General features: G+C 37.1%; 2 protein-coding genes across 2 annotated transcripts in view; one reads left to right on the forward strand and one right to left on the reverse strand.

Annotated features, from left to right (window-relative positions):
- Positions 1 to 1,439: 1,439 nt before the first annotated feature.
- efcc1 (EF-hand and coiled-coil domain containing 1) lies at positions 1,440 to 25,062 on the reverse strand. The gene is made up of 8 exons (XM_088636867.1): positions 22,315 to 25,062; positions 21,068 to 21,483; positions 6,729 to 6,877; positions 6,253 to 6,388; positions 5,746 to 5,911; positions 4,302 to 4,460; positions 4,085 to 4,154; positions 1,440 to 3,464 (listed from the first exon to the last, which is right to left on the reverse strand). The coding sequence occupies exons 1-8, from the start codon at positions 22,999 to 23,001 to the stop codon at positions 3,331 to 3,333; spliced, it is 1,917 nt and encodes a 638-aa protein (XP_088492993.1). The 5' UTR covers positions 23,002 to 25,062; the 3' UTR covers positions 1,440 to 3,330.
- cfap92 (cilia and flagella associated protein 92 (putative)) overlaps positions 6,382 to 25,100 on the forward strand; it is a 36,589-nt gene continuing 17,870 nt past the window's right edge. Inside the window, exon 1 of the mRNA XM_088636863.1 lies at positions 6,382 to 6,548. The gene's annotated coding sequence lies outside the window, so the exon portion shown is untranslated. The remainder of the gene's footprint in view (positions 6,549 to 25,100) is intronic.

The following is a 25,100-nucleotide window of genomic DNA, read 5'->3' on the forward strand; positions in this document are numbered from 1 at the left end:
AATGAGAGAATGTAGAGATACCAGATACTGAACCTGTCACCTGGGTGCTGCTATGCTAGTTCAGTGGATTCCAAGGGAAGGACCTTTGCCTTATGATTTAACAATTGAATCAGAAGAATTGTTTCATTGTTTTGTGGATTCCTGGCTGGCCAAGGTCTCTTGAATGGAGATGTAATTCATGTATCCTGCGCCCAGATTTAGCAACCTGAGGGGAACAGAGGTCTCGGTTAATTGCCCAAGGCTGGCCAGGGCTAACTGCCTGACTCTCTGACCTTGTTAGCACCTTATAAGGCAACAAATGTACTGACCAATCAAGACATTTTGTAGGTGGAATATTTACTGTTCTGTTTGAAATGGTGCGTGAGACATGAGGTTAACCTGTTAACTTCAGGTGGATGCTGCACATTGGTGGTGGTGGAGGGGAGTCCCCATTACCTGTAAAGCGCTTTGAGTGGAGTGTCCAGAAAAGCGCTATATAAGTGTAACAATTATTATTATTATTAACTTTGTAATAAAGAAATTATGATTTGATTCATCAGAGGCATGTGTGGTTTTCTTTGTGCAGTCTAACAAAGGCAAAAAGATATCGGCAAACTTCCTTGAACAGACTTCCTTGTGTCTGAAGGGCGTTCCTTTCTACTACCACTACAACAGCACAAATAGCAAAGCGCACTCAAGACTAGCCTGGTCTTTTAATAGCCGTTTTCCTGACTAAATTGTCTCATCAGTTTTGATGATCAAATTTAACTGATTCTTGACTATACAAAATAGCAGCAAGGTGAAATGATGTCGGAGCATAAAACCTGCGTGGTTATTGCAAAATGGGAGGAAGTGCTGATTAAATGCTGAGCATGATCCTCATCTCTCTCCAGATGCTTATTAATAATGAGTTTCCATTTTCTGTCCTTATCATTTGTGTCCTGTTGTTTTTTTTAGCAGATGCCCAGAAGCAGTTCTCCACCTGCTCTCTTTGTGAAGCACACAGCTGAGTGGGAGCAGTTGGAGAAGCAGGCTTACATTGCAAATTAATTTTTGCAAAAGCTATACCTTTTTAGTTGGCTCTGGGGCAGCTTGTGTATGATATGACAGCAAATACCGCAATTCAGGTTGCACTTTAGGGTAATTCCCCAAATAAATATACAGCAGGGTTTGGAAAAGTGCTGTTAGTGGTTTTTGTATTCATGCTCATCATGCTCAATTTCTCAGCTTTTTAAAATGCACAACAGGGAAAAACATTGGGCTAAAAAGGTCCATTGTTCTGCAAGTTATACTGTTTTCAAGTAGTATAAAGCAGCACAAAAGGAAAATGTAATAGTTATTTTTTCTTATTTACACACCAGGACTGAACAGTCCAGCGTTAAACTTTCCGATCAACATCGTACACCGAGACCAGTCAAAATAATTATTGCTTTGATTAAAGAAACGAGCCTCCACACTGATTCAAAAGCTTCAATTCTTTTATTTTTTGTGCACTTAGAATTGCATATGTCATAACCTATACAGTGGTTTAGTCATTCTTTAGTTGGGTAACAAGTACACATGAGCATAAACAAAACAGAAATTGTGACACACAATTTTTGTAGTACATTATTGATGCAAATGATATTCTAAACAGAGGTAATTTGCTGCACTCATGAAGTTGTTTCAAAGTTCTTTCTTTGAAGTTTCTTTAAGGTATAATGCACAATATGTATTTTTTACTGATGTTACAATGGGATACCAACTCAAACTTTGATTAGTGTGAGGAAAGGAAAAAATAACTGGAAATGCATAGACATGACAGAAACAAAACCAAAACTGGCCAAAGAGGGACTATTGCACAGTTTTACAAAGTCACGTGTAACTTGATATTGTTGTTGGAAATGATTGGAAATGGAACACCATTTTGTTATTTAAATTCTAATATTTAAATATACAATTTCATGAACTTGTATATCATTTTTTTTTAGTCTAAAAGTTAAGCCCTCTTAAAAGTGAGTGCAGACTTTTTGACTTATGAGAGCTCTTCAAAATCTTATTTAAGAGAGTATTTAGACTCATAACAAACTTTCATTTACTAGAAAGGTCTGCGTAATGGTAGAGTACCTTCAGTTGATAATGTGTGATTGAAAAACATCTGGACTTTAAAATCTCTATAATGAATATCTCATTTATACAAGGATTTGTATTTTTAAATAGTTATTGTTTTTTAAGTAACTGCCTTTGGAAAAATGAATTATTATAATACAGAAAATATGTAAAAACTAAAAAATAAATTTGTTTACATAGCACCATAAAATACTTTATTTAAAGTTGTGATCTCTCAGCCTCAAGTTGAACTTTAGGGATGGTTTGTATAGTATTGGGGTACTTTTTGGTTCAATCAACACTTTAGTCATTGCAAGAAGAAGTTCTATTAAGTACAAGTACTAGCATGTCTTTAATATCAGCCTTCAGCTCTAAAGATAACCTTTAAGAAAGAAATATCTATTTTTATCTATTTAAAAAGTATTAAGGTTATATTTAGTAACAACCTATTGCATTTTGTGTATGTTGTGGCAGCTTATTGGGATTTTATATGTGTTTATACTGCATATTCTAACCAAAAACATTTAGTATTACTTTATTACAAAAACTATTCTATTTTTAATTTTTTTGCAGAGACATCTGAAGCACCAGGTGTTGACAGGGAATTAAATGTCTTGAGTTAGGTAAGGTGCGTACAAACGTATTTACAGAATGTGATTAAAAACATCACTTGAACTTGTTCCTCTGGCACTAAAAACTGAAATACGTAGAGTGGAGATATGATAGTAATTACAAATATGTAACTGTAAGTTCACAGCATGGGCGTTATAGCTTCATGGGAAAAAAGGGATTTCTAAACATATCCAATCTGTAATTCTTACCACAGAAAAGAAATAATGGATTACATAATATTGCATGATAATTGAAGTACTGTATAAACAATCTAAAAAATGCCCCTAGGTGTCAGTAGGTGGAATGTAAAACACTTTGACACCAGCTGGATTACAACAACATTTTTTCCGTCAATATCATTACAAATGTTCATGTGAAAAGCAAGAAAAATGAGGCAAGACATGTACAGTATCTCATAATTTACTGCGAAGCAACATAACAGTCCCGATCCACCATAGCTTACGCTGTATTTAAATTCCTGAAAACGTTAGAAGGTGCTTATTGCTTCTTTAGCCATTTCAAGTTACAGTTCAGGCCTCAGCATTTTTTTTTTAGCTTTTTGCAAAGATGTTCTGTTGGTTGAAGGCATTCACCGAATTTGGAAAGTGCTGCAGGGAGGGGGAGCAGCCTACCACCAGATGGCGCTCCAAGTCAGCATGAGATGAGGAGAGGGTTTGCTAGAGAAGTGTGACTTGATGTTCCCTCGAGAGGTGTGCTGGACAGCAGCTCACAGGCTGCTAATTCATGATACAGAGCATTAAGAACCTCCAAAATGTGGGCTTTGCCTGCATTAAAACCAAAAGACAGAACACTTGATTTCAGGGTAATATCTTTTTAGCCATTCATTTGGAAATTGATAATTACTAGTGTTGTAGTACGCTAAGACACAAACAGCCACAAACACAGACATGCATGCACTTACCTCTTTTGGAATGTGATGCATTCTAATTTATTTACAGCCCCTAGCAATGATTTCTGTCACAAATATAGCTAGATCTCAACACATAGACTAGACTGCCATCCCCTTAATGTTTGGTCTGTACTTTATTCATGAATATATGACTTGAAAAAACTTGATGCCATCAATGTAAAGAGCATGTAAAGAAAGTGACTGCACATAACTGCCTGATTTTTAGAGGTGAAAATTAAAAAAACTAGCCACATGTTCTGAATTCTTTCCCAGACTTTATTAATTTACTTGTGCATAGCAAAAGAAAGATCATCAGTGTCTCAAGATCAATTAAGACAATAAGTATGTTGAACCCAAAGAGATGAAGAGGTCTGTATTAGTCTTCAAACACCGACCATCCTCCTTTTGCTGTGCAATAACACATTTTTCAATTACGTGCACTTACTGCTTTGAACTCAATCAAAAGGGTTACATAAAGGCGAGAGAATTTCTTACCATGTTGGGGGTCACTGCATGATTCCAAGGTGCTCAGCAAGATCTTCCCCAAAGATCTCCTCGACACATTCTGAAAGAAGAAAGTGCTCATCATTCACACATTTAAAAACGGGTCTAGGCAATATATAACACATAAATGTCTCCTTTGTACACCAGCGTGGTTTCATACACAAGCAAGACTGTCTGTCTGTCAGACAGGTCGCGATTAAGATCTAACCAGGTCACGGAGCTGCTGTAGGAGCTGCAACACATCCATGAGCTTCTCCTCGACCAGCGACAGGCGGACTCTTTCCGTCTCGAGCATCTGCAGTTCCATCTGAAGCAGCTCCGTCTCCTCAGCTTTCTGCTGCAACTCCATCACCAGGGACTCCTTCATCTGTGCCCGATACATGGAGACAGCACAATGGCGGAATGAGAGGGACACGCAGGCTAAGGAAGTAGGCCCAAATGAACTGTTCTTCATTCAGCATGAGAGGGGGTAACTTTTTTAGAACCAAAGCTTTTTTCCAGCTCTAAAGCTAACAAACAGAAATTTCACAACACGAACCTTCAGTGACATTGGATTGTGAGGTGTTCTTACAGGTTGAAATATTTTGTAACGCCATCATCACATGTAGAAAACAGGGTCGTCCCATGCTTCGGTAATGAAAGTGGACAGTCATAATTACACAGGTGTGTAATTATTATTATTATTATAGAGACATGTTTTGTCAAAGTAATACACTAGCCAATGGCTTATTGACACGGTGTCGTTTTTTCAATGTAAGGGATACTGTTTATATGAGTGAGATTTCCTGCGTTCATCACATTTTGAACTAGCAGCATAAAAAGGGTAGGTCTGTGCAATTTTCTGCCAGCTGGGCAGGCCTATACCAACAGCAAATTGAAGTAATTGTTGAGGAGGAGTGCACAATGAAGAGAGGTTTTACTTTGAAGACCTTTGATTACAGCTCCAAAAAAGTTCACAAAGGATTTGAACTAATTTAGAAAAGGCTTAGTCCCAAGAATTGGTCAAACATCCATGCAAACTACAAATAAATGTGTAATTATTACTGTCCAGTTTCAGTTATCCATACAGAGTTGGTGAGCTGTTACAAAGGTGTAATGGTATTCATCACATATTCCTTATTTAATGGCTAGTAGCCAGTTCTTTTAGACCCTCCCACAACTCCCTCTGTGAAAAACGACCTCCTGTTTTCAGTTCAATGTGCACCCTGTCGATTTCTTTGTCCTCAGAACCGTGCTTTACTCTTGATCCGGATGTAATCCTCTGGGATGACTATCACAACACCTTTCAGAGTTTTTAAACGTCCACTTGTAGACTGCAACTATACAAGATTATGTAACACAACATCCTAAAGTGTACAACTTCTAAAGGTTCAATAGTAATTGTTCAAGTTTTAGTTTTAAGAAGACGGAAGCAAAATATGATGGATTTTGTGCAGGATACTTTAAATTATCTTCAAATAAGTTCTTTAATATTAAATTGAAAATGAATTCAAGAGCTTGGCCCAGAATATGGACAGTGATCTATTATTTTTGAAGATATTGCTTCTTGCGGTTCTTAAACCAACAGGTCACTCCTAATTCTCAAGAGTAATAGGTTGGACATTCTCTCCGTACTCAGATATCCATGTATTATGTTTCTAACTGTACTATACCTGCTCCATATCCATCTCCATTTTCTTGGCCTGACTCTCCTTCAACTCCAACTGTTTTGTCAGTTTGGTGACTTTTTCCAAAAGCTCCACTACCGCACTCCTGCTTTCCTCATTCTTCGAACCACCGAAATGGGACAGCAGTTTCTTCACAGTTTTGTCATCACACCTGTGGGTCAGGGGAATATTCAGTAAAACATTAAGAAAGCTTATCAGTTCATTTTTTTTTTTTTACAAGGGTTATTTTTTATAATCTGTTCTCAGTGGTTTATAAACATGTTGTTACTATCTCTGTATTTGATTGCTTACCACTTCATAGTATAAAAGTAAATGAATCCAAGGTGCACTTGGACTGTTAACATAATAAATACAAAAGGAATGTGGAAAATTCTCTGAACGATCCCTTTCACGTCATAGAAAATCAGACGCCAAGTGCCTGAAAATGTCCTTGCTTTGTGTTTGTGCCACTGGAGTGGAGTATTGTGTTACAGGTTGACAGATCTGCTGTACCTGTCCCCACAGCAGGACAGTCTGGTGAGAATCCTCTTCACCTCATCCACCTGGCTCTGCTGCTCCCCCGTCCACTTCTCTTCCTCCTCATCTGAGGCCGCCTGGCCCTCGACTGACCGAAACAGCTGTTCCTCCGCTGGGCACAACACACACCACAAGTATTATCACATTGCCACTGGTTAACTTTCAGAGACTGCGGGTGAGAACGATATCCTCCAACACTCAAGAGCCATCAGAAACACTAAGAATGATTTTACCAACACAACCTGCCTGAATGCTTCACAACCTCTTAGCTGGTATGTCCTTTTTTTTTACATGCTTTTCTTTCACTTTTGAAATGAGAGATTAAAATTTCACCTCTCCATGTTCCAGGTGTAAGAAAGATAGGCCGCATATCTGTAAGCTAACTAGTCAGGCATCTGTTGTACCTGTTGTCGCTGGAATATGTGTATTAGCAGAGTGAGCTCCTGACTTACTGTTATCAGGTGGTGGTTCTGCGTGGCCAGTAGGAGACCTGCGGTCTGACTGTGTGTTGATGTAGCACCTACTGGCCTGCAGGGCGGCAGCACTGTGCCTCTGCTCCTGGGGGCTGCTAGGCAGGATCTGAAGCTTTGATACCTCTGACCTGAAAAGGAAAACATTACGGAGGATGTGGTCAGAAGTTTGAACTCTAAAATTCTTTTTCACACTTTCCTGTCCACCTTCACAAAGTAAAACTGGAAAGTTGGAAATATTTTTTTTGTTCCTTTTCATTTAAAGAAACAGAAATATTCAAATGAAATATAGCTAAAATTTAATTTTTCATTTTTTAACATCAGCTTGCATTCTTCTGCAAACAAAAAAATGCTATGGCAAAAGTCTGTGTGAATTATTCCTAAGTTTCATTCAGTATTACTTGAATACTGGAATAATTAATGCACAACAAATGTGTCACAAAGAACCCATAAGCTCATTTAGTTCATGATTTCTAAAGGAGATATTAAAATAATTGTAACATAAAGTACATTCCATTCAAAAGCCGCACACACAACCTGAGAAACATGTGAGCATATCGCAGTAATGAAGCTGTTGTAGTATGCGTGTATATCTCTCTTTATAGTACCATAATTGGTAGCAGTTCTTTCCTGAATTTTTTTACATTTCCTTTCTGAAGAGAATTAAGCATAGATAATTCAATACAGGCTTCACAGAAAGAAAAAACTTAGTGACTTACTGGCGTTACTACTGCTGGTGTGGCGCTTGTCAGTTTTCTGAGATCTTTTAGAATTTGTTGCGCCAAGTATAACAGTATAACAGTAATCATGTGAAGACAATGGAAAGCAAAACCCATTAACAGTTGGTAAATCCATTCATAGTACAAATTTTCCACTTAATTTGTTAAATGTACAGTTTGGGCCAAAATAATACACCCAACAGAAAATATTCCATGTTGGCATTGAAGTCTAGAACTGAACGATCACTTAAAGGATTAAATTTATTACAAATTTTTTTTTAGGTGAGAGAGTTAATCAGCACACTCCAATCAGCTCTGTTACGTAATTGTGCTACAATCAGCTCCTTGATTATTTAAGTGATAATTAGAAGGATCGCTACAGTAATAAAGGAGGCATGTTACATCAGCGTACAGCAATGGAGTGGATTCGGGAGACTGCAAGATACATTACTCTAATCTAAACAGTCACAACTTCTTGTTTCCTGGGCAAGTTCCACCAAACTACCCACCCAGGCCCAGGAAACACATTTCCTTTTGATTTCCTCCTTAGAAAGAAAGAGTTGTTGTGCTTAGTTTTTCTTTCTTAAGATTTTGGTGTTAAGGGCATTGAAAGAAACTGTTAAACTGTTTCCAGATGATATTACCTTGTCAGGAAAAAACAACAGTTTTCCAGGGGATGAGTCCTACAAATAACTATACTCCAGCTATACAACCACTGTTTAAACATCTAGGACAGAGGATATGTTGTGGTATTAATAAAAAAAAAAACTGGAAAGTGATGTATTTAACATAATGATCAAGACATGAAAGTGTGGTTTGGAGAGTATATATTTCCAACATGCTTTGAAAAAGAATATTTTTAACTGTGTTTATCACTCAGGATAAAATATACAAAATATAAATTGTGCAAGTTAATAGATTTAATTTAAAACAGAGAGGGAAGAAAATTAAAAATATTAATACTGTGTATGAATATGTATAGATTATAATCCTTGGGGGTTATTAGATACATGAAAAGTGACTATTTTCTCAATTTAAGAAAGTAAGGGGCTGTAGAATTGCATACTCTGTAAAATGCAATAAGTAAACTATCCTAAATAATGAATTCAGAAATTGAGTATTTAATCTGGGGCCCATTGTAAAACAGATCAATCAAACTCAGCTGAGGTCTGAAACTGAGCTGTACTTTTCTCAAAGGTTCAGAAGGCAAATGAATCCCCACAGCTGTCTGGGAAGATGTCAGTGACACACAGACTCAGGCAAGTTTCCATGGAGACACCCAGGCACCTCACATTCATCTTCAGCTTTTGTGTTTCTAGAAAATGAACTGCTCAGGGCGTAAAAAAATAAGGTCACTGGGCTTTTCATGTGATTGGTCTCAAAGTAGTACCCATGACTAATTGAATTTTAATTGATGCTCTACTCATTGATGGGGAACGTTTGGTAAAGCACAAGGAATAAAGTTTATGTTAGCAATGGATATATAAAGCTCTCTTTTTGTCAGACAAGACAAATGAGAAAATGCTGAAAGCTTTTAGCCCTTGGAAACAGAAACTACTAAAAGAAACAGTACCATCTCTATGAAGTCTGAAAATACATTCCTCCAGTGGTGTCTCATATACGAATGCATACAATATCAGATGTATTATATGATTAAAATAATATTTCAGTCTTATTGAGAAAAATTAAAACACTGAAATGAAGTCTGGGGAAAGTAATGAATCAAGAAATTTCTAAGTGTTTCTTTATACAAGTTGTACAGTAAGCATATGGATATACAGATTAAATGATAAATATGCTTGTGTGAATCAGTAACACTGAACTCATTTGGCCAAGATTTAGTGATTGTAGGTACAGTACGTAAGAGACCCAGTGTCACTTGAATTCATGGTATAATGTCTCAAATATACTGCCAGTAGTAAAAAAAAATGCTAATAAACTTAATCCTTAAAAACAGTTAAAGGAATTAAATCTATAAAGTTCCAAGCGAGGAAAATCTTTTGCTCAGATGCGTATTTCTTTAACCAATTGTATAAGGGCAATCGACCATACTCTGTTTATTGCACATCTAAAACTGTATGTCTTATCAATTTATTAATTATGTTAAATCAAGCAGTACTGCAAATTAAAGGATAATTCAGTTGGCACACACTGTTGAGAGGATTCTTGAGGATAGAATTTGATCTGTAACACCTAAAGGCATATGAAATCATCAGTTTATGTTTTTGACTCTTTTATTCAAAGGGACACACATCTGTAGCAATTTATACAGCCAGGTTGGTATTTAATTACAGCAATATGAGTGAAATACATTTTCACTTTGAAAAGTTACAAATTTAGAACCCATATATTCACTACTCCATACTATTACCTAATAGGCACACACTATTAACTTTTATTAGCAGCATATAATGGGTTCTTTTTCAAAAAGTAGAAATGATCTGTTACAGATTTTATAAACAGTAAGTGCATTTGACTGTAAATATGTCTCCAAAATGTGCATCATTTTCCTTGTCTGTAGACTAATCATACAACTACTGTAAGTGAACTGAATGCCATAGATTTCAATCTCTACCAGAACAAAATGTCCTTCTCTGTAGCCTTCTGTAATTCTAGCTCAGTGATTAAATTCACTTTAGGTTGAGAACCCTGAGCTTCAGGATAGAGTCAACCATAAACATAGAGCTGGTCCCATCTGGGATTAGTTAACTTCTCCATTATTATTAATTTTATTTTCTTTGATTTCTTACTTGAGATGGGGGACTTTTTTACCTTACCTTATGTGATCCAGTGTTTTACTGTGATTGCAGGAAGTCATTGAAAATGATAGATTATACTTTCTAATGAAGATCTGTATTCATAAGGAGTGGGGTTTTGACTCAAGGATGAAAACTAATCTGAAAATACTGATTAATCGAGATAGTGAACAGATGAATTTCATCGTGCTGTGTCCTTTGAATAAAGGGATTCAGAGTAAACATTAATGGCTATCTTGGCTTTTTTGAGGGAATCTTGAAATACTAATGGGAGTTTTAGCATTGAAATCTAACAGTATATTTTCAGTGTCTATGTTATATTGTCACAGCATCTTTCAAGTAAAGATGGTATTTAGCTGAATATGTAGCTTAAGCTTGTCTTGCATTCGATTGGCTATTTCATGCACACCATGTGTGTATACTAAACAAATGAGGTACCACTAACTGATTTTAACAAATAGCTGTCACAAACTTTAAACACTACTCTATATATTCCCCTCACATTAAAAGGTAACAGTTAGGTCAAAAGACCACACATGTGGACAGGACTTCACAATAACAGCCTTATCTGTAAAGATGGATACATCAAATACCTACAACAGTTAAAGGATCAGATAGGGTGGTTGGAATTCAATTTAAATGTGATGAAGTTGTTGGCCAGCACACTGGACAAGAACAATATCTTTAGTCTCAAACTACTGAACTGTTAATTCTAGACATAATTAAACAAATATTCTTCCCGTTGCTTACTCAAAACCAAACAGACATTCAGTTTGAGTCTATAAAAAAAAAAACAAGCCACAGAAATAAGCCATATCCAATTATGTAGATGTAAAGTTTGGAACATGTACCATTTTTAACTTTTTGGAGCCCTGGTATTTATGTAGATAACTACTACAAAACTTCAAAAACAAGGAAGCTAAATTTTATAATGTTAGATGTTAATCATAATGTCTTAAAGACATTAAGATCCGGTAATTCAAATGATAATTTGTCTGTGGGCCATGTAAAACATTCTAGCCTAAGAATTTTGTTCTTTTCCCAGCTGATTCTTCCATCTCCATTTTTTTCCAGGAGACTTGAGGCTTGAATTAAATCAGAAACAGATGCTTAATGTAGATGGAAGAAACATATTAAATACCTGCTGCAGTCCACATTTAGAGGAATTTCCAACTCTGTAGTCTGGGAATATCAATCACAGGAACACCTTGTTTTTTTTAAACCTATAAACTTTCTCATTGAGAGAGGCATATCGGATCTCAAATAAAAAAGGACACTTCTTCTTCAATCGCATGTTTGTTTCATCACTGAACACATACTGTAGTACTAACAATTTACTATTTGTGCATGCAGTTGGATTAAAATGCAATCTAATTCCATCTATATGCTCTACAAGTATATGGTAAAATCTAATACTTTCAGTTCTGTAACTGCTGTCAGTAAATTCAGTTGCGCTACATACATAGGCAATTTGTTAAAGAAATACTACCTTCAACCCCAGAATAATGACACTGCAGTCTTCTCTGGATATCTGTACTGAACAAGGAGTTCAGAACAAGGAGGTACCTGTTATGTGTTACAGCACAGAAGCAAGTGGGACCATCAATAGAAATTAATAAATAAAATATGAATTACCAAGATCTGGAGGAGTAATAAATAAATCTAAAAGCAGTGCAGGAACATTTATTTAACAATTTACCTTAACCTCCTTAATCTTTCAAAACCTCTTCATCGATTTGTACAGCCAGATACAATACACTGTTAGGTAGCTTCATGAGTCTGTAAACAGAGTATAAAGCAAGATTGAAATATTTATAAAAGGACTCAATATCAGGGCCGTATTTACATAAGAAAAGCCTGCTGCTTTTAGGCAACAGTAATCCCAGCTGTTTGTGGTTATAGTGAGGACACAAGGCCATTTCCTTTGTTTATTACAGAGAGGGCTCATAGCAGCTCTTACTAATCTGAGCTCCCCAGAAAGCGTCCTGTAGGATTTTAGAACGTTTCCACATTTTAGCTCTAAAGCAGAATCAAATGTACAGTACCTATAGAGTTTACTGAAGTGACCCTTAAAATGAAAGAACACATTAACAACTATGCAAATCGCGACACATGCAGGTAGAAGATGCTGCCTGGCATGTACTTAAAAGACCAATTTTCCTTTCCCTCCTTTTCTGATGACAATGTAGATTATTTCCGGAATGGAGTAAATTTAAGAAGACGTAACACACCAAGACTTAACATTTAAGAGACTAAATTCATATCAGTGAATTTTCAATTGATAAAAAAAAGTTCTCATCAGATATATTTAGAAAATATATATAAAATCAGAAAGTATTTGGCATAAGCCACGCTATGAACAAAACTCTCTTAATTAAAATCAACGGAGAAGTCCTCAAAGTGTGCAGTACCTCTGTGAAGGGTGATTTGGATGATTTTTACTTGGTTATTAAAGATATTTATCTTGTAATATGATTTTTTTAAACATGCATCAGGAAATGCTATACTGAAAACTAGACAAAAGAGTTAATCAGCAATGCTATAACTGGAAACGGATAGCTCATATTTATTGTGTTGAGCTGCTCCAGCCTTAATCTTGACTAGTATCCGAATATTAATTTATATTTTTAATGTCAAAATATTGGGTGGATGACTACACTTCTGGCAGTGTGATATTATAACAGATATGTTAAAGAGTGGCACATTTCTAGTTTTTGTCACCTCTCTGTCTCATCTTGGAGACATTGTAAGAACTGGGTTTGCAGAGCAAAAGAGTCTATTTCTCCGAGTATAAGTACAGACCTACAGTTGTGCCCATTCACTTTCACTCCTCATTTCACAAAGGAGCTTCATGCCAACATGATATATATCTTATGAAGCTTGGTCTTAAAGTAGATTTTGTTTACTTCTGCCTTATGAAACTAGAGAAATGCAGATAGTTATTAATCGGTCCCACTCACGTTTTATGGATTAGTTGTGTTAGAAGGCCTTGCACATAAATGTTTTCAAAGGAAGAATGTGACATACAGTACATGCTTGAAGACATTTGTGAGACAGAAACATCCAGAACTGGTGTAAAAAAGGAGATTTTAGTATACGAGATTGCATCAGCCATATTAGGAAAAACGTCTTATTAGACATGGGACAAGAGGATTTTAATAGTTTTTTTTAAAAGGCCCTCAAAAATGTATGCAGTTATATAAGAGTGCTGATGTCTGCACAGCTGAAATTTCTTCAAGCTGGAGGAAGGGCTGGGGGAGGGAAATTTTCCAAAATGACAAAAAATAAGGGGGTTTGGCTCTTGGTTTTGAAACCCATACAAGAAAAACACTGCAAAATAAGAATCCATAAAGTTCAGGCAAACTTTAAAGTGCATTATCCCTCATGGTAAGCTTCTTCATTATTTATTTGGTGAAGATGTCACAATCAAACACCTAGATAGACAGAGAAATACTATACGTAAATTAATTATTCAAATTAAGCCACACATGGAGATGAATTGGTAATATTCCAATGTCGCATTAGATATTGAAGATGTGACCAATCTGAGACAATTTCAAGTTCTTTTTAGTGAAACACAGGAAAAATGTGTGGAATTTTAAAAAAACACTGAACTTAATGTATAGCATTATTTTCTACATCTCCAAAAACTACTACTGAATATTTTTATTCGATTATATAAAGACATATTTTTCAGATGTTTTGAAGCATCATAGAGAATAAATTGCAGATCTTAAACAATGAAACATTTATGTTGATTCATGAGTAATATATATATTGCAATCCAATAATTGTATAGAAGAAGAATTTACTTTAAGCATTAATCATTTTAGTTTACCTATTTGTAATGCAAAGACAACATTATATATATTGTTTAAAATACTGAAGGACAATTCAAGGTGATGTACAATCCCCATCCAAAGTAGTCTCCACCCTGCAGATATAATACAGAATACCTTTAGATTTAATCAGACAGAGTGTATGAAAAAACCCAAACGAATGTCGTTTTAAGCCCTACTCTTTATAAGCTAAGGGACCTTCACTTTATTATTATTTATTCCCATCTTAATCAAGGTGCTCACATTGCAAACTTATCACAGGAACCAACAAAACTATTGACAAGAACCGGAGTATCACTTGTCAAAAGCAATGTACCAGATGTTATAGGACGTTTTCATCATAAATAAAGGTGGGGCACTAAATTAACAAAAAAGGAAAAAGAGGACTGTGTAGCTGGTAGATACATTATGTGTTTTTTTTACTTAAAAAAACAACATTAAGATACAGGTTGTTCTCCATATCTACTTGAAAATGGTCTACTAGGGCTTACTTTTTTCCTTTCACAATGCGGTTTAGGAACACTGTGGCTGTTGTGTGCTTACATGGAGAAAGAATAAAGGAAAGGGAAAGGTCCTCCTCTCTTGTGAGACTTGAGAAATGAAAAATGCACTTTTTTTTTGGGTCAGGGGGCCATTGAACACACAGCTGAGTGTTTGCGCCTTCTTCCAGATGGTAGTTCTTTCTCCCTTCTTTTTGTACCTCTCTCCCAACGGCCTCCATTGTTTCCTATTCCATATTATTATGTTTTTTTCATTGGTCCTACTGACTGTTTGATTTAAAGCCTTACTTTCTCTGGGTCAGGAAAAGCCCACAAGAGTAAAGGATAAAAGACGGTGACACTTCGCTGGCCTCTCCTTTCTTCACGGTAATGAACCAAACTGTTCATTCTTTCTCCCAGGCCCCCATCAACCACCTCTCACACACATCCCAGTGGTGCCCTGAAAAGAGGCCCCTGCTTGCCTCAGTTGCAGTTTCTCTTATCATTTTAGTCTTTGTATGCAGCAACTAAGAAATCCTTTGTTATGAAGCAGAGCTCGTATAGTTGGACGGGAGATATGCCCTACACTGCAAGACAAATACGTATTTTTATTTTTAAGAAACTCATGCAGGCTGGTGACAGTTACAAATAAAATTGCTGCTAACAATCATCCGTTCAGTTGTGAAATCATAATCTAAGAGGGATCAAGCTTTTAATTGAAGTGAAAGCTAATACAAGTGTCACCAAGTGACCCACTCACAGTTTTACAGTATGTCACAACATTTCCCTGGAATTAGTAAGAACACCTTTGCAGTTATTCTGCGCTGGTAAAAACTGCGGCCCTATAACAATTGTATAAATGTACAAATGGGTATGTGATCCTCTAATAACACAGAAACACAGGGTAGGAGGGACACCTGTCCATTGCAGAACACTGGCATACACACACAATTTAGAGACAACAGTTCATCTGTAGCATGCTCTTGGAAGGAGGGAGAAACATAGATGTAGGAACATGCAAGCTCCACACGGAAGGTGTCCAAGTGTGGAGAGAAACCCAGGACCCCAGAGCTGTGAAACAGCAGCACCAACCGCCATGCTGCTCATCATCTCTTTTTAGCATGAAATGCTGTGTTTAATATTAATGCTGTGTTTTAGCAATAATACTGTGTTTAAAGTGTTTTTTCCTTTTCTGATTGTATGTTGCAAATGATGAAACCACATTGAAAGGATATCAAATGATAAACATGTATATAGATTTGATAATATCAGGTGAATTTAATCTAAAGAAAAGAAATACAATGAAATTAACCCTTAACATCTTCTTCCCTAATGAAGGGTTCTTGGTATTTCACTCCTTCAACTAGCACTCGGTCTCTCAATACAAAGATTGTGCAACCTGTAGGAATAAAATGTGGCTGGATATTTGTAGGTATATTAAGCTCACACATTTTCTTGAAAACACTCTTTAGTTTCTACACTACAACAGTTCAGACAAACTGTATAAAAGTTAAAGGTTCTCTGACAAATCAGAGAAAAAATCAAGTCCAGCTGCTGCCTTTATAAATGCGGGGGCTGCAATTTCAGCTGACATGGGAAAAGGAGAACAATACTTCATCCTTTTTTGTATAAATTACCGTAAAATACTGTGGAATAAAGCCAACACAGAAAAGAGCTCATCCTGAATTTTAACAATCATCGTTAGAGGGGAAGGTTGTTTCAGATTTAGGACTTCAACTGTACTGAACAAATCTTGCACATTTACACTTCATTCCAATCTTCCAATCCACTGTTTTGATAAAACAAAGTGATACACAGAACTCCTATTTACATAAAATACAGCCTCATTTTCTAACATGCGTTATTTATTATATATGTTATGGAACATAAATATCCCTTCATAAAACACATTACGAATCTCCTTATTTTAAAAATATTGCTTAGTTCAGGGGTCCAAGGAGGCCACTGTGTCTTTTGGTTTTCATTCCGTCTGTGCTTTGAATAACTTAATTTGAGCAATCAGTCGCTTAATTAGAAGATACTAACGTGCTTTCTCAGCTCTTTGATCATTGAGGGCTGCCGATAATACCCACAGGATTATGGCTTTCCAGGACCATGGTTGGACGCCCCTGGATTACAATTTTTTTTTTAGTTTCAAGCAGGGGCACGGTAATTAACACTAGTGCCTCACAGCTACAGGGTCCTGGGTTTGATTTCTGGCTGGAGTGCCTATCTGTGCAGAGTCTGCATTTTCCCTGTGCTCCCATGGGTTTTTACCAAGTGTGCTAGTTTCCACCTCTGATGAGCATGCACGATAGGGTTGGTTGACTAATTTAAATCAACCCTTTCTGGGGCTTATCATCATTGGGGTTCTTTCCCAGTACAACCAGTAAAGGGATTCCAGAGAAATAGAACTGGCTGCTCTTGGAGGGCCTCCTGTTGTCTGAGGAGGTGACTGTGGCTCATGTTTTTTTTTAGCGGATCTATAAATGACTCCAGAGAGAAAAACCCAGTAAGCATTGACTCAAAGAAGAGCAGACTGCATTATAAATTGCAGCAGATGAATTAAACATGTTGAATTATTAAACACATGAAGACAGTATATTTGTATAAAGAGCAGGAGGGAGAGATATTTATACATTTTTCAGATATTTATATTGAGGAATTAGGTTTGGGAATTGCAAACATTTCTAAAGTGAACAATGACTAAATCTGTTAGCTTCTATTTGTTTTTGGTAAAGGTCAGAACAGGTGAATGTAAACACTTTGTTTAAACCTTGAGACTAAAGAACTTCAGCCATGCGTCCAAGCTGATCAAATGCTACTTCGAGGGATATGACCTCATTTCTTATGAAGATACTTTTTCTGGCACAAACAGTGGGCACCCAAAGGTTATTCTCATTTATCTCTAAACAGCTGCTGGTCCACTGGACTTCCTCCAGCAGTCTTTGGCCATTCTTTCAGGGCATTCTGCTCCTCCTGCTGTATTCTCAGAGAGATATATCTCCTTATTCTGGAGTCTAACACAGCCTTGAAATTATTAGAGCAGATTACTGGTTACAGACAATGTGTATTAGCATTTTTCCTAAGCCTTAGCAGATGGCCTTTTTGGAAGGGCTGTTCAAGCAGCCATAACTTTACAGTAACACACTGTGAGCTGGCAGGATATTTCCAAATTAGGAAGGTGGGAAGAATGTGTCTGAAAGTTAAAGGGACTTTGGGCCATCCATCCTCATCAAGACCTGCTGCAAAACTTTCACATTCCTGAAAGATTCTCTGGTGTCTCATTTATATTATTGTGTTCTACTATTACCTGTCGTTAATAGGCAGTTGTGAAATACTGGAGGCTCAAAACAAACTTTATCTTGACTGGCGTATAATGTGCAGTGCCCATTTATGTGTGTTAATTGAACTTCAAAGACATTCTGGTTATTTTGACCTAAATAAAAACATACTTAAAGTAGCCTTTAAAACTGATCATTGGCTTTTTCCTCCTTGAAGAAAAACTAAGTTAGGAAACTGAAAACCATGCCTCTTTAAATAAAAGGATGGCTTTTATTCTGACACTGATAAGAACAGATAATATTTGGAAGATACAGTATTACACAATCAACAATAAAAAGATATTGCAAAATCCACGTAGTTGTCATTGTACAATTCTAAGTATTGACCAACAAGTTACAGTAAAGCATTAACATTTTTTAAATAACACAGAAATGCTATTTTGCTTAGTAACTTTGTGAAAAAGTCAGCTAAATTCTTGTGTTACTAGATCCAACTGCAAGCAAAGTATTCACAAGTCTTTCGACTTTGTCTTTGCTGACCACATATATTCCAAATGCGCAAGATTCTCTTAGGTAGAAATTAAAACTAAACAGTATTATAGTGTGCAGCTGTTCAAGCTTAGAACTGTCAGGAAAAAACAGCACACTGAGCGCAAGATTTAACAGGCTCAGAACTTCAGGACACAGCAGGATATACAATATCTAGACAGCGAGACAATTTATTGGACGGTGGAACTCTTTATAAAGATATTATAAATCAACTTAATGGCAGCAGAACGGTTACCAAGAGCAAAGCCAAGTCTATGTGGTATGGGGAATACAGGATTTTTTCCCAGGATGAGGCAAAAGTATCAACTGATCCAGAAACCGATTTTGCAAACCATCTCTCGAGAAGACTAAGAAAAAAACACATAACAGGACTTTCACTAAATGTGTAATATTCTTTATTTTGGATATGTATAATCCACATCTTTCTAAATATTTTTTTCAAACTCAAAGTTTTAAATTTTGATAGTTCTATATATAGTATATGTTTAACCGGTTAATAGTTCAATGTACTGTATACTGTATGCACAAGACTTCCTTTTTACAATAAAACTGAGTTCAAAACAAAAAGTAACCATAGTGAAATCTTAATTAACCCTCATTCGGATTTCTGGTGGGTAGGCACATAGAAATGGGTTGCTAGGATATAATAAGGGAGTGTATCAATTATTCAGAGACTGGTGAAACTGCAAGAGGACTGTTTGGAGATTGATGGGAACTTTCAATCTGTTTCGGTCTGGGTTTTCTGGGGTGAATGGAGAGCTCTTACAATGTGTCAGCACCATTGTCATGTGAATGATTTACTTTGCTCTGAGCACATCAATGGAACGAGGCAGGGATATGCTTGCTGGCTGTATTTCAGGCTTTGGAAACAGAATGTGAGGGCTGGAGACCTTGGTACTTCAGTGTAAGACTAGGTGAAGAAGAATATATTAAAGGAAGTTTAAAACCTCAAGTATTTTATGGATAGAAGGATATTCATACTTCTTTTTGCACAAGAGCGGCCTTCCTTGAACTGTTTGAGATACAATAATTATCAAGTCAAAAAAGTCAGGGAATAGGACCATATTGTTTGAACTCAAAGATACACAGTGAAGCTTCATTTAATCCCTGTTACGAAACTGGCCACATTTACATTTCCATGTCCCTTGGACAACACGTCATGCTCATTTTCTTCTAAGTAAAGGCTTTTTCTTCAGAAAAGCCTTTACTTAACTGGTTCCATTCTACACCCCTCTGCTCTTCTTAGTACCACCTTCCACGGTCTCCTCTATTGTTATTGTTGTATTGTTGTAATTATAATTGTGTCCTATCTTGTGAAATCTTCTTATTTATTGTTGTAGTCTTCTTATTTATTGTTATTGTCATCCTGTAAAGCGCTTTGAGAAGCCACCTTAAAAGGCGCTATATAAAATAGTTTATTATTATTATTATTATTATTATTATTATTATTATAAATAATGAAGAACATTCCGGGCAGTGACTCTACTGACCAGGCCAAGCCAGAGCTCAAGTTGTTGTTAATTCTATGAAAATAAACATGATTTCCACAGCTTGGCATCCAAATAATAAAGTCCAGCACATGTTATATTTTGGTCAATGCCAATTACAATTATGTTGCTTGATGACGGGTTTTCCTATCATATATTTAATGGTAGAAAATGAACACAGTCTTAGAAGTCTAATCAGATTTTCTTCCAATATTAAGTTAAATTGGAAAAAAATGACTTTCAGACATCAGCGCCTTTTGTGAAAGACTACTTCCTTTTCCCTTCCTTATGTATGCATTAAAATGGAAAAATAAAGGAAAATAATTAGGCTAAGAACAAATGACCAATCTAATGTTCCTAAATAAATGTTATATCTTGTGCAAAAATAGAACTTTCTGGATACAGTAGACAACACTGCCAAAATACCACTGTGCAGTCTTTGCCTCCACATGGCTTTTAAATGGACACAGGAAATCTGAATCTTATGTTGTCTATTTAAATGCATGTGACAAACTACTATAGATTCCATTTAGTTTCTAAAAAGTCCTTTAAATTGTAATTTAGACATTAATGAGGGATAAACACAGACTTTAAACACTCAGCCTTGCATTAGAAAAGTTCAATTTAGTGCTGAAAGATGGTCCAATTCACTCAGAAATTAATAGCTTGGAACAGAAATTGTACACAATTAAACAGACCCAAACTGGTATCCAATCCACCACCCACACTGTCTGCAAAGCTAACCCAAACAAAACATCGCTGAAAAAAATTAAAAGGAACAACACGTTAAGCAACAGAAATAGCATGCATTCTTCCCTTAGCCTGTAGAAATCAAGTACAGACTAAAATCAATAAGAAATTCCCACTGTGCTCAATGCTCCGCATCATTGTTGGAAAATTTAAGCTAGAGAGATTTGTTTCAATATGTAATATAAGGTTAAGACAGGAGCTCATATGGTAACAGCTACTGTACACGTGAACACGTCTTTTAGTAACTGGATTTTGTTTTAAATATAAGGGGAAAGCATTTATTTCTTGGAAATGCATTGAAAATAACTTCCGTCTAGTGCCATCTTTAAATATCAAATTGCATGAACAGAAAAATCAAGCACTGCAATAAAATATGAGCAGAAACCAGCACATGCTCTGTGCAGCCTTTATTCTTGCCCATCTATCAAGGCTGTGCGCACAGAGAGTGTTCTAATTACCTGTAATAGATGAGTTCGGACTCCAGCTGCAGGATGTGTCTCTGGAGCAGAGGCATGTGATTTGCTTTGGCTTCTAGCTCCTTGACTTTTCCCAGGCTGCTGAGCACTGCCTGCCTTGCGTCTTCCACCTTCTTCCTCATCTCCGCCTGCTCGTGCTTCAGGGTTCTGTTGCAGTCTTCCAAGGTGAGCAGGGCCTCCTGAGACCTCCTCAGCTCCTTCGCCAGCTCCTGGTTGTACCTCATGGCCTCCTCTACCTGGCTGTCTCTGGCGCTGCGGATCAGCTCTATCTCTCGGAAGAAACCCTGTAGGTTCCTCAGGTGGCTTTGGGTGCTGTTGTTTTGGGATGAGAGCCTCCTGTTGGCTATGAAGCAGCCCCCTTCAGCCTTGTGTTTCGAGTGGCTCTTCCACAACCCTACCTGTGACAAACGATTAGCCTGGGATCAACCACAACTACTCTGTAGAGTGCTTTTTCATGCCACTTAGCCCTCTGCAGTCTGCAGCGCAGTTAGAAATCGTCACGTTTGTCTGCTTCTGTAATATTAGTCTGTTGCCTGTAGCATTGTACAGCAATATGAGAAGTTTTAAGATTAAAAAAAGCCATGATGTTAAAAGCTCTCTCATTAAAAATCACAGGCAATGTCTGCAGTGCCTTCTATAAAAAGAAATGCTCAAAACTTACAGCTACTGTACGTACCTCCAGTTCCACTAGTTCAAAATTTCACCACTTCAAAATGTTCAAAACCTACACCACAATTCCCTGTGCACCAAATGAAAAATGTTCACAATCTAGGACATATTTGCCTTTCCCCAAAATCAAGGTGTGAAACATAAGCTTCAATACTTTAATAAACCATCCGGTTAAATTATGTAGAGAAAAACAGAGTTGTCTTTTTCTGCACAGCTGGTTTACTTCATAGGCATACTTATTTTAACATCAAATGAAAGGGGCTGATGAAACTGACACAACGCTATGGTAGATCTTACATTACTGACACCAAACAGGAACCTGGAGACTAGAATACACATATTGTATGAGTCTTTTTCTCCTATAGCGTTTAAATTGAAATTGAAGACTATCAGACCCTTTTAAGTGCATATTTTATGTCATCCAGTCGTTATTTGCCAATGGAAAACAATTTAAAACATTTGATACGGATGATGAGGTGCAAAGTAGAATCACTTTGCTGTGCGAGGAGAGCAGATGAATAAAGTAAAAGATCATGGATCAAGATTACATCAATGCCCACCTGTAGTGCCAACGAACGGGCATCGCTGCTCTGAAGCGCCGCCCGCATGTCTTCCACTAGCTCTCTCAGACTGGTATTCTCATCTTCAAGTTTTACAATCCTATCTTCAGCCTCTTCCAGTGCCACGATCTCCTCGTAACATTCCCGGCTGCAAGAGCCCAGCTGTCTGCAGTTTGCTGCATGTTGATCTGGAGAAGGAGAAGACCCCCTACTACCTCTCCGTTTACCGCTGACGGACAGCGTATTTTCTCTGCGCCTCAGAGGGCTCCTCAGCCGTATCTGAGTTTCGATATGCTCGCTTTCTTTCCCCACAAGCAGTCTCCCGTTTTCGTACTGGCACCCAGCTTTTGTGCTGAAATAGCCACAGAGTTTAGCGTGGAATTGCCTGAAGGTAAACTCTTTGGGGATATTCTCCAGCATGCCGGCACATTCCTCCTGATCAGTTTCGTTATCCAGACCCAAAACTTCACAGAGTATTTTAAAATCTTCAGCGGGGATCTTCCCTTCTCCTTGACAGTCCAGATGGTGAAAGATCTCTTGCAAATATTGATCCAAACCGGTGGCCAAAACTATTATTTCGTTTTCCACCCCGCGGTCTAATCCATAATGATAAGATAAAGTACTGACAATCCACTGGGTTCTCCGGGCTGGCCGACTGTAGGGATCACAAGTATCTTGTTTATCCATGTTGGTGAGTTTGGCAAAGTTAAATTTGATAAATGTTCATCTATTAAAGAACAAATCCGGTCGAGTGAAGAAGTGAGATGCTATAGCCTCCCATGTTCTGTGGACTGTTACCACACCACTTTGGACTAGAGACCCTCTACTACAAAAAGCGCTTCTGCGCTCTGCACACCCCTCGTTCGCGCACGCACTCCTCCACTGCTCCAGAAAGAGCGGATCAAAATAAAACTCAACATGTGTTTGCTGACGTCCCGGGAGAGGCCGGGTTTAAATCTCCTGCGCACTTTTAATTATTTCAAGATGTCATTCAGCACGGCTGCGAGAGTGCTTCGGTCTAGGCGGATGGTAGCTGCCCAAGTCTATGTGCCCATTACTTAAAGGCTGTGATGGACTTGAAACATACATATGTATTTATCCACACAATCTCACAGTACATTTGCATGGTTTGTAATGGCGAAGAAATCTGAAAGTATGACGTAGTTTTCTTAATTTTCCTTTTGAACAACAGCTTATCAGACTGCTCGCTGTATATTACTTGCCCATCCATCATTTGCTTAGAAGTGTTAAATTCTGTACCGTTAGTCAATGTTTACTTGTTATTGTTGCTGACCACACTAAACAGTGTACATCGAAGCTTTCACCGAAAGCCAACGTACTGTACATGACAATACCATTTAGTTATTATGACTCGATAATAGACGGTTTTAGTCGAAGCACCTGCTGCCCTTTGGCACAAATGATTCAGGTGATCATTTCTGGCCCAGCTGCACTCCTCCAACTACAGTTTCCATTTTGTTGTATTTTTAATACGAAGCACTCGCGTTACAATTGAGTAACTGACTGAGTCTGAGTCTCAATTACTCAGTCTTGAGTAATTGAGTAATTGAGTCTCTTACTAATTGGAATATCGTTGTGAAATTACAATATCCATCACTCACTTTTAATTTTTGTTGATCCAGAGAACTATTATTTAATAGTATGTGTAGCTGGTACAGAACAGCCAAGGGGTGCTTTTTATTGCTTTTATTATTTCATTATCCAAGGCGACCTACATAACATAATAGCATTTTTTATGTTTATTATTAATACTTTTAGCGATGTCGTTCCTTGGCAGTTTCACTAAAAGCATCTCGCAATTATGAATTTGAAGCAAAGAAAATGAGTTCACTCCCAACAGCTCGGCTATCCTGCTTTGAATTTCCAAACGGTTCCCAGTTAGATGTAATGCATTCAGCGATTGTCATGTTAACCCTGTCGTAAAAACGTCGACATAAATTTCTGCCAGAGCACCTGCCCTCTCCCTATCCACACGAGTTGCTTTTCACGGATGTTTCACTGTTCTCGGGCAATTAAGAATAAAAAAAAGACACAGACATCAGAAGCATTTGGCCCTCGTTTGTCCCTCTCACTATTCATCTGCTGTTTTGAGAACGTAAAAGAAGACGAAAAGATTTATTATGGATGTTGCGTGACAAACTGAAACAGCATGTTAAGTCTACAGGGAAAGTGTGTCTCAAAATATTTCGAATTTCTTTAATAGAAGGTTTGAATGAAGTAGCACATAATGCGTTTTATAAATATATTTAAAGAAAATAAACGTCCATTACAATTGATTCAGTTGATTACATCTTGCTCCTATATCCCGGGGGTGGGAAATATGTATTACTCAGATGTGTTAAGCATAAACATAGAACCTGAAATATTTATTTTATAAACCACACGCTGGCAGAGATCATTCATGTCTAAAATAACACGCAGAAGGATTTTAGAACGCAGCATTATTTACTCTTATTAACGAAACAACATCAGCAAGTTGTTAATAATTAAGGAATAAGCTAATAAGCGATGCTTTTAGACTAATAAATATTAACAATTGTAAAGAGATACATGCCTGCGGACATTACTCTATTTCCAAGCTTAAGTACAAAAATACTCGTGCAACATACGCTTCGAAAAACTTTTACGAGTAACCATATGAAAAAAACACCTGTAAAGCAAATTATTAATTATATAACGCACATTGCTGCAGAAAAAGTATTTAGAAGTACGTAAGTTTAGTACCAAGTAATTAGTGACAGACAATTGCAAGCACCTCTATAGGT

This window comes from Lepisosteus platostomus, chromosome 6, assembly GCF_059453375.1.
Source record: "Lepisosteus platostomus isolate fLepPlt1 chromosome 6, fLepPlt1.hap1, whole genome shotgun sequence".
Lineage (NCBI taxonomy): Eukaryota > Metazoa > Chordata > Actinopteri > Semionotiformes > Lepisosteidae > Lepisosteus > Lepisosteus platostomus.